This window comes from Lytechinus pictus, chromosome 10, assembly GCF_037042905.1.
Source record: "Lytechinus pictus isolate F3 Inbred chromosome 10, Lp3.0, whole genome shotgun sequence".
Taxonomy (NCBI): Eukaryota; Metazoa; Echinodermata; class Echinoidea; order Temnopleuroida; family Toxopneustidae; genus Lytechinus; species Lytechinus pictus.
In genome coordinates, this window is record NC_087254.1 from 4,366,019 (window position 1) to 4,376,441 (window position 10,423).

A 10,423-nucleotide genomic window follows, 5' to 3' on the forward strand; every position below is an offset into this window, starting at 1 on the left:
AGAAAAAAATCCTTCCAAACCACCAACCTATTTTCCAGGGGGTGCTGCCTGTGGGGTCTAACATACGTAGCTCCCCCTAGAAAAATAATCCTAGCACAGCCTCTTCCCAGGGTCATGGGGGGGGGGCTGTCTATCTATAGATTCTACCCGACTATCCTATATTAGTATTAGTCACTGACTAGGGTTATTATTAATTATTGTATGCTGTTTATATTAGCATAACACCAAATATTTTTCTCCTCTAAATTGCGAATTTAAAGCTCAAAATACTGCATCTCTTACTTTTTGAAGGCGTTAGAACGGCAATGAGTAACCATCAAAGCGTATTTAAATATCAGGAATATTTCGATTAGCAAGCTTGATTAAATACCTTCATTCATTTTCGGATAAATCCCCCAAAATATACGACTTATGCGTAATTATCAGTTATTAGGCCCACTAATATTAGTTAACGTAGCTGAAATAGTGCGGAATTAGTGATTTAATTTTGGGTATTTCTCTGTCATTTTTTTTTAAAGATTTATATTCAGCAAAGTAGATTAAAAAAGAAGCAATTTTGAATACCATCTCTTATCTATCATGATTGTATACGTAGCATTTGAGGATGTGACATCTTTCAAAGATTCTCTGGATAAGGTTATCGACTTGTTCAAGAGCGCATCGGGAGCTTCGTCTACGCTTCCATTTTGTCCGAATCGACCAAGGGACTGTCATGACGTCAAATTGGCTGGGTCGTTGAGGAGTGGACGATATGTTGTCTTTCCAGATGAGGACTTCGATCCGTTTTATGTCTTTTGTGATATGGATACTGACGGAGGAGGCTGGACTGTGAGTTTCCTATTTTATTTATTTTGCTCGCAACTCCATCTTATTCACTGGTGTACGAGGGGGGGGGGGGGGGGGCTTGGGGACCATGCCCCCTCCCAAACGCGACCCAAACCTACCACCCCCCAAAAAAAATAGGGAGAAAAGAGAGAAAGGAAAGGAAAGGAGGTGAGACACACTTTTATTTTCTGAATATTATGTCAAAATCTAATACAAAATTAGATTTTTATATAAAAAAGGTCAAGATGTTTGCTTTGCTCGTTTCGCTTGTTCTGAATTTCAAAGAAAGTTTGCCACTAACAACATCCTGTGCCCCTAATTCTTTTTATCCATTACGCCATTAAAAATCTTATTGTTGATTCAAACACATTGATTGTATTATTTTATTCAATTCCATCAAAACAGTCAAACAAAATTTATAAAAAAATTGCGATTAAATATTTCATAGATAAGATAATACAACGCTCCTCAATTCATATATCACTTTAATGCACAATTATAGGCCTATAAACATGACTCGTATATAACATATAAAAAAACAATGACATGGGTTATTGTAAAATGATCAAGTCAATCATTAAAAGTGTGTCCTGTCCAACCTGTTCTTTTTCGTAGAAGGCAATATACTTTTAACGGGTCTTAAAAATAAGAATTAAAAAAAAAAAATTAAATGCGCATGCACGTTAATTACCTCGCATCTCAATCACCCACGCAATCTTACACTCGCACACACCGGACGCATACACACCCACGTGCATTTGGATCACACACACACACCCACATATTTCCGGACATAAAATCCTGTTCCTTGAGATTGATACGGGACTGGAGTCTCTCCTTATTTTTTTATTTAAATGCACCACACAGCATGCACATTAGGCATGTCATGGACCTACTTCAACCACCCACATTCTATGCGCACACATCTAAAAAATGAAAATCCGTTTACACTATACCGTTTACAACTTCACCATGTTCACATTGTTCCGGTTTGAAAACCTAAGTAAGTATGTAAGACATAATATAGACGGATTTCAATGTATCTTAAATTCAATTATTTAAGATAATCAAAATTAAACTGTATCTAAAGTTGATAATATCCATTGAGTTTCGAAGATCATACATTGTCTCTGATATTATTTGTGAGTTGCTAATGTCGATCGAGAAATTGATTCAAATTTATATTTATCTATATGGAATCTTTAAAATGCCAGATACCTGATGAGATGGTGAGTATATCTTGCACTCTAAAACATATAGGCCCGTATTCTGATAGCAGGCTTAACTTAAACTCAGGTTTAAAGTTGTGGTTTTATTGTTACATACTCACTAACAGTATAAATATTATACTTCAGCTCACCTGGCTCTCAAATCATTCATGATTGTCTAGGAAGTATAAACAGATGATTGTCTTCACAATCGATGAATCAGGAAAGAGCACAGTAAACACAAGAAACATACAACTTATAAAAAATTTTGATACTTTTGGCTTCCCATACTTAGACTACAACTTTAAACCTGAGGTTAAGTTAAACCTGACTATAGAATATGGGCCATTGGGTAGAAAGGGAACATGCATGTTTGCTGGGTATTTTTCTTTTACCCCATGTAGGGCTATTTCAACGCAACATTGCGTGAAATTTACAAACTATTTGGTTTCTTTTTACCCAACCAACATGCATGTTCCCATTTTCCCCAATATTGGGTAAACCTTTCTTTTAGAGTGTGCTATATTGGCTTATTAGCCTTATATCGACATATATAACAAGTTAAATGTCGTCATTGTGAGATGTTTAATAGATTTCGATGTCGAAACTATTCATGACATCAAGTATATTTTAATTGTCGACATGTCGACATAATTTATTAAGGCTTGTCGAAATGGCAAGATAAGATATCTCGACGACATCTCATCAAGGAGGCGATACTTTAAACCTTAACTCTGTAATTCCATTCTGTATCTATATAGGTGTTTCAACGGAGGGAGGATGGCAGCACCAATTTCTTTCGGACATGGATCGAGTACCACTACGGCTTTGGCCAGCTGTCTGGAGAACACTGGTTGGGCAACAGCAAGCTTCATCGTCTGACATCGCAGAGATCGTACGAACTACGGGTCGATCTCGAGGATTTTGAAGGGGAGAAGTCGTATGCTTCGTACGATCATTTTGCGGTAGAGGACGAACGCGATGGATACAGACTGAGCCTCAGGGGGTTCAATGGAACAGCAGGTATAAGATCAATCACCCCCTCTCTCTCCCTCGGTCTCTCTCTCTATATCTCTCTCACACACACACACCCTCACATACACACACCCACACCCGCTCGCATCCTCTTTACCTCATTCAGTCTCATCCAGAATTATTTTTAAATGCATAATAATTAATTTCGACCCCATTTTGCTTCGGACCTTTTTGAGTATTAAAAACTGAACAAATCAAGAGCCAAGGCAAAATTAATCACAGATAATAATGATATATATGTAGGGCCTATAGTGCAGGGCTTAAATATTTATTTTCATGACGCTAATTGATGATATTTAAACACAATACCTGGTTAACAATCGAAAATTGCATATTGAAATTATACAAAACAAAACAAATCATAAGTCACTTAATTTAAATAGTCGGAATATGTAGTCTAAAGTCCCTGTACATGACTTGTACACAGAAGATCCCTCAAGACTGAAACAGCCAATTACAATCGGACAGACAAAACAATGAATCTAATATTTTCATCAAATCAGACCAGGAATAACAAAGTTATGACATTCTAAAGCTTTTTATTAGTTCGATGTAACAGTTCTACGCAAGTCTTCGTGAATATGGAATGAGCAAGCTGGTGATGTCATATTCCCACTCTTCTTTTATGTATAATCACATTTATTCTAATTTTGTCCTAGAAATGAGACCAATTGGATTGACTATACTAATGTGATGACTATACTAATGTGATGTGTATCATAATCATTGATGCAACCTTTTTTGTTTTACAAGGTAGTATACCCTTCACTACACACAAAGTAAGAAAATTTTACTCATTATTATCTTGGCCTATTTTCTTTTAGCGGACGGTGCCTTAAAACGCTTTTGTTTGCCGTTAGCATGATTTGTCTGTACAATATCGCGAGGTATTGCAAAATTCTAAAATAACGATAAATATATTGAATGGCTATATTTAATGGGATACCAGAAATATTCCCCCCGGGGGAGGGGGGGGGGGCTACTCGAATTATAACATGACACCGACGTGCCACATCAAAGTCGAAAATAGGGGGCTCTGGAACTAAATCTTGGTCATAAAATGGAGGTCTCTGGAACGGCTCTTGGATCAACGATTGCTAAAAATACAATGGTCTGGAACTGACCACATTAAAATCTCCAGAACGTAGGTAACGGCTAGCGCTATAGCGGCAGTGTAAAAGCACGAAATCACGAGAAACCACGAATTTGAGGGTACTTGAAACGGGAAAAAATAAGAAATTCGATGGCTTTCTGGATTGGTGATGCTCTGGAACGGAAAGTTAGGCTGAAAATGGGGGTCACGATCGCGGCAAATACGTATCATACATTATTTTATACTAAGTAGCCCCCCCCCCCCGCATTATTCCACTCGGAAGCGCCATATTGCGCTCATCTACGATCCATGCATTATTGGAATATTTCTAGTATTCCATTATGATCCTTCCGATATAATACATATATCGGGTATAAAGGGGTGTATGTTTGATAGATGATATTTGGTCTCAGATTTTGTTACATAAATGTTACGTAGGGGAATTTTAATCTAATATGAATTTCGCACATCTGTATATGGTTTCACCAAATAACCCATAAAATATAATGTAGATATCTCGATTCGTATCCAAATATTTGGTAATCATATTGTTTTCGATTTTGCTTAGTCGAACATACAATATTCTATTAGCAGACATGAATCGATATACTCAACCATAATTTGCGGGAAACACAACTCCCGTCTGATCACAATAATCATCACTGGCGTACAGATGAGTGTGCGTGAAGGCCATGACCTCCCCCCCCCCCCCCTCCCCGAAAAAAAAAAGTTTCACCACCAAGAAAAAAAATGAGAGAAAGAAAGAAAAGAAAAGGGAACATGGGGAATAAGTGTGGTTTTACATTATTTTCTGAATATTACTTCGAAATCTACCCCCTAATTCGATTTTCGTTTTAAAAATGTCACAGATTTTGCTTGCTCGCATCTTTTTAGCACTTTATTTATTGCGCCATCATCTGGCCCCTCGATTTTTTGTACTCATCACGCTGCTGATAATCATGATAGTCATGATATAAAATGTGAATGCTAAAAGTGATCAACCTGTTCTTCTCGACATGCTGATGAATCACAGGGTCTATTACTATGTCAACACTAACGATTATACAACAACCTTAGGGAAAGAAACACAGATCATCTATTTTCTTCCAACATTGTTTGTTATTGAATTGACTAGGACACAGGGACAATTAAAGAATAGCCTATATTAAGTAAAGTGTTATGCTGCCAGTGGATATTTTATAAAATTGTTCGTTGATTTGATAACAGTAATAGTAATATTCTGCTTTTCCATATTTTTTGTAACACTCAATAAACCATTTCATATTTAGAGTGTATAATTAATGCATAATCAGTTCATATCTAACTCTGATGTGCCCATGCGAACTGGCAGTCTTTATGCTCCTTTTTAATATCCAAAGCGACCTTGAGTACATTTCCGGTAGGGAAATTAAGAAATTGGTGTATTTGCAGTGATGAGATTGATTTGACATTTCACAACTTTGGAAAGCCAGCATCGCCCAGCATCTATATAACCATGTCAGTTAACATATAACTATGGTTTATATTCCATGCGCACATAATTTTCTTGACAAATCATTGTGCTTCTCTACGTTTGCCAATGGACATTTTGTGCTATTCATGTATGGAGAATTATGATATTGTTGGATTTCCATAAGTCTTGATAGTTGTGATTGATCAGATCAACTCTTTGTAAGAAGGACCCTGGTCGACCTCTCTAAGCCATTTACAGAAAATTATGATATTGTTGGATTTCCATAGTTGATAGTTGTGATTGATCAAATCAATTACAACTCTTTATAAGAAGGACCCTGGTCGACGTCTCAAAAGGCGCTTTACATATATAATTGTACATCAATAAATCAATTTGACATCTGGAAGGAACTACAGCTTTGGGATTACCCACTGGCAGTTCAGATGGTCTTTCCAAAGATCCAAGAAACAGTTCTCAATTGACCTTTCTAAGTCATGACTCTCGGCTAAAGACGAGATCGTGAAGACAACATCACAAGTGGCTACATTGTCATAATTATTTGATAGCGTAACAATCACATATCTTACACCCTAGACCCCATGAGCAATACAAGAAAGAATTATCCGCGTCTAACAAAAAACGGAAAGACAAGACAAGAGGATATAATAGGCATGTACTAACAACATTGTGAGAACTTCGGTAACATTGATTTAAGAATTGCAGATTCTTTAATGGGATGCTGCAAGAAATTACGTTCAAATTCTGGATTCGTTTCAAGAAGGATGCGCAATTGTAATTGAACGCGAATCAACTACAAATTTGTGTTTAACCAAAGGATTAACGTTTGAAGTCGGGGACTTTATTCTGGATTCGGAACTGAATAAATTCCTTGCTACACACGATAAGACTTGCAATCAGTTGTCTTCACTGATTGTATTTTATTTATGACAGTCGGCACTGCCTGAAGTGCCTCATCACCCTCACACATTCCTTTCGAAAGTTTTCATTACAGAAACTGTAAACGAATGGATTGACGGCCTGATTGATGTTGACCATGAATGTTGAAAGATAGAAGATGTTATACTGAACTTGGTTGTTTGTCGTGATTTTGGTTCTTGACTGGAGAACCCATAGCTTGGCTGGTACCCAGCTCACAAAGAATATTATGGTGATGATGAAGATCATCTTGGTGGTCTTGTTGCTTGCCCTTGCTTGCATCGGTGTCTTGCCCGGCTTACTGTTGGATTTTGGCTTTGGGTCGGGTTTTAGTGATATCTCTCCAAAAGAGCTTCCTTCATCCGATCCCTTTGCTCCAGAGGAGTCTCCGTTGTTCGGACCACTGACGATGGTGATGACACCGTTTGCTGTCGTTCCTGTGTTTTCTGTTTTGCAGTCACTAAGGTTTACATTGTCCGTTGTGTCAGGTTTAGATACAGTAGATGTCTCTGCGGTTTGCTCTGATTTAGATACCTGACCGGAAACGGTAGTAATGCTCGAGGGAACGCATCCAATCTTTGCCCTGGTCCTGCGGTAAACTGCCAACCAGATCCTACTATACATGAAGATGATCATCACCAGGGTTCCATAGAAGAGAGCATCATTGCTGTCATGCAAAACCCAGGTGAATGCACGGGGAGATACCTTCATGTTAGACAAATTGTAGGTACACCTTGAAGCGAAGACACCAAATTTCTGGACTCCTGTCCACACCAACGTTGGTATGGCGAAGACCATAGCTAGGGCACATAGAAGCGACACAATGATGGTAGCTTGCCTCGGTGACAGTCTCTTCTTCAAGGGTTTACAAACCGCGATGTACCGATCAATGGTGATGATTCCTGTCAGGAAAACCCCAACGAATTGAGTCCAGTACTGCGTAAAGTACATCGTCTTACACAGGAAGTCGTTGGTGAACTCCGTCGTCACATAGGAGTAGATTTTGAGCGGGAAAGTCAGGCAGGCTACAAAATCAGTGATAGCGAGCCCCAAGATGAAAGCATCCGTTCCCGACTTCCGCTGCTTCTTCGAGTACACGATGATGATGAGAGCATTGCCAGGGATTCCTACAGCCATGATAACTGCACGAATCAACGCACCAAGGATATATCGCAAGGCCAACATGATTAGAAGCGATTGACAAGAATGTTAAAGCTCTTGAGATTATTGTGGAAACTTAGTGGAGATATTCAACTCCTTTGAGTCACTCGATGGTAAAGCTCCGCTGAATTAGATCTATGTCGGATCGTCAGCCGCTTTATATAGGTTTATACGGCACTTTAGATTATGAATCTCTTAACATCAAATCATTTCCGCTTTTCAGAAAGAAGCGTGTTTCATTACTTTCTTGCAGTCAAGCAGACACTGATTACTCATTTAACACATTCGGGAGCTATTTAATCTTGTGCATGCTTTGGATGAGTTGCTATTATTTTTTTTAATTCTAATATTCCAATCTTAATAAATCTAACTTCCATTAAAAAACCACAATTCACATGCACCTATATTCTAAGATATCAGAATAATATATCTTTCGCAAGCAAGTTTGAGCGCTAGACAGTGGCGTACCTAGGATTTTCCAAAGGGGGTCAAATTCTCCCGCCAAAAAAAAAAAAAGGTCTTCAACCACAAATAAAGATACAGGACATTTCGCACCAGAATAAAATTGACAAGAAAAAAAAAAGGTCTTCAAGTTCAAAGGAGGGGCCCACTTAGCTCGTCAGGGATCAGTTTTGACTCGTCAGGGGGCAGAGATACGTCCCTTGCATGTGTTGTGACTCGTCAGGGGGGGGCAGTCTGCCCCCCCCCTTAGGTACGCTAATGGCGCTAGATCTAGACCGGAGAGTTCATGGAAGAATAAAAGATTAAAGAAATAGAGAGAACAAACCGAGCCTGTATATCTTTGGATAGCTGGTAGTCATTTTCGAAAGGACTTGCAGTAATGGTAATTACTTTGAGATTTACCACCATAGAAACCTTGATTGTGATTGGCTGCTGAGCCCTATCATGGTTGGTGTCATGTAACTTTATGAAACGGGCCCCCTGATTTGCATACATTCATTATTACACATTTTATGGCAATTAATAAAGAGAGGTCAAAGGTCACCACCAATTGAAGCATTTTCATCTCAACAAAATTCTGGTAAGCAAAGAAAAAAAAAGGGGATCAAAATGCTGCCAGGGACCCGACTCGTTGTCAAATGGGGTAAGTGTTGCCTAGAGCAACTTCGACAAAAAATATGAGAAAAGTCAGCCTCGTGGACCCTCGGTCCCGTGAGAAGATCCCCATTAAACCTATTTGGGCGGAAATCTCTCCCCAAAGGTAGGGGGACCAGTGGTGAAAATTTTGACAAGCGAAAAAGAAGAAGGACTGAAAAAAAGGTTATCCCTTTCAAGGGGGAGACACTTGGGGCAATAACGGTTTTTTCTATCAAATTTTGTTTATACTAAGGCTCTCAAAAGGCTCTCAAAAGGTGGGCATGGTGGGGGGGGGGGCACGAGTCGGCTTTTTTACATCATAAGAGACCACAAATAGTAGGGGGGGGGGGGCATGTGATATTGTGCCCCCCTTTAATTCCAAATGGTAGGGAGGACGTCCCCCTGCATGGGATCCGCCCATGATTAAACCAACTTCTCGGGTCCTTTAATTTTCTAGGTGACTCGCTTTTATACCACCATGGTCAACCCTTTTCGACACGTGACAGAGACGACGACGCATCAAAGGGCAACTGTGCCAAGCTCTACTCAGGGGCGTGGTGGTTTCAAAGGTGCCACTTCTCCAACCTCAATGGCAAGTATTACGAAGGCGGGAAGTTATCCTCCAAGGGCACTGCTTGGTACCACTGGAAGAACACTTACTACTCCGTCAAGCGGTCCGAGATGAAGATACGACCTACAGCAGACAACTGAAGCATGCTGGCGGCTCAGTGGAAGACCGCCACCACATGAACGGGAGGTGATATATCAGGCGCAAAGTTGGACTTTTACGGGGTTCTCATTTTTGGCGCGATGTAGCTGTTGTCGATTTCAAACAATTCTTTAGAAATTGGCTTGATTTGTTACTTCTTATATAAAGAATTCCGTAGTCTATTTTCCCTTTTCTTCCCCTCACTTTTTAAGGAAACGCAATAGATAATCAATGAATATAAATGTATATATAATTATATTGAATGAGGTGATCTCATTCTCTCAGTTTTCCTTTTCCCCGGGCGTACTATTTCCTTTATTTCATTCCTTGTTTTCATTAAAAAAAAATCCTGCATTAGGGTCGCAATCTGCAGGCGTGATGCAGGATTTCGTAGGGGGCCTAATAAGAAGTCACAATAGCAGATTTTGGTGCCTAGGACTGCCTAGTACAACGCGTCAAGAATACCCCCATTATGTGCTGATCTACCTTTTGCTAATTAGACTGAGGAGGGGGGGGGGGGGGGCTGGAAAAATTCCACTCATTCCCATTTATTTCCTGATCGGCAGATCGAAAAGGGTTTTTTTAATGTGAAGGGGTATTCCCAAGGACGGAAGTTAAAGTAATTCGTAAGTTTTTTTTTACAAGCAAGATACTTTTTGTAACCATAAACATAAAGGTTTCTAACTATTAATGCAAGCGCGAGCAGAAAATCTTAGAAATCCCTAAATGAAAACTGGATATTCTCACCACTTTTTGTCAACATAACAGGATGGTGTCTAAATAGGCGCGAGCTGAAAATTTTTGATATTCCAACAAGAAAACTGAAAATTCTAAGCCTTTTTCGTAACTATTTAGCGAACGCGAAGCGTAAGTTTCATTTTGAAAAATTCTATCACAAAAACTGG

At 39.2% G+C, this 10,423-nt stretch overlaps 2 protein-coding genes across 2 annotated transcripts; one reads left to right on the top strand and one right to left on the bottom strand.

Moving 5' to 3' along the window:
• Positions 1 to 761: 761 nt before the first annotated feature.
• Positions 762 to 9,577, top strand: LOC129269631 (fibrinogen C domain-containing protein 1-like). Its single transcript, XM_064105152.1, has 3 exons — positions 762 to 828; positions 2,795 to 3,056; positions 9,267 to 9,577. Exons 1-3 carry the CDS (start codon positions 802 to 804, stop codon positions 9,518 to 9,520), a joined length of 543 nt encoding a protein of 180 aa, XP_063961222.1. The 5' UTR covers positions 762 to 801; the 3' UTR covers positions 9,521 to 9,577.
• Positions 4,906 to 8,940, bottom strand: LOC129269758 (somatostatin-like receptor F_48D10.1). The gene has a single exon (XM_064105151.1). It carries the CDS (start codon positions 7,733 to 7,735, stop codon positions 6,557 to 6,559), a length of 1,179 nt encoding a protein of 392 aa, XP_063961221.1. The 5' UTR covers positions 7,736 to 8,940; the 3' UTR covers positions 4,906 to 6,556.
• Positions 9,578 to 10,423: the final 846 nt, after the last annotated feature.

Bases quoted from the DNA above. Each gene is read 5' to 3' on its own strand.
- LOC129269631 (XM_064105152.1), top strand. From the start codon at position 802: ATGGATACTGACGGAGGAGGCTGGACT. The intron at 829-2,794 runs GTGAGTTTCCTA...GTATCTATATAG, and splicing joins CTGACGGAGGAGGCTGGACT to GTGTTTCAACGGAGGGAGGA. The intron at 3,057-9,266 runs GTATAAGATCAA...TTAATTTTCTAG, and splicing joins GGGGTTCAATGGAACAGCAG to GTGACTCGCTTTTATACCAC.
- LOC129269758 (XM_064105151.1), bottom strand. From the start codon at position 7,735: ATGTTGGCCTTGCGATATATCCTTGGTGCGTTGATTCGTGCAGTTATC.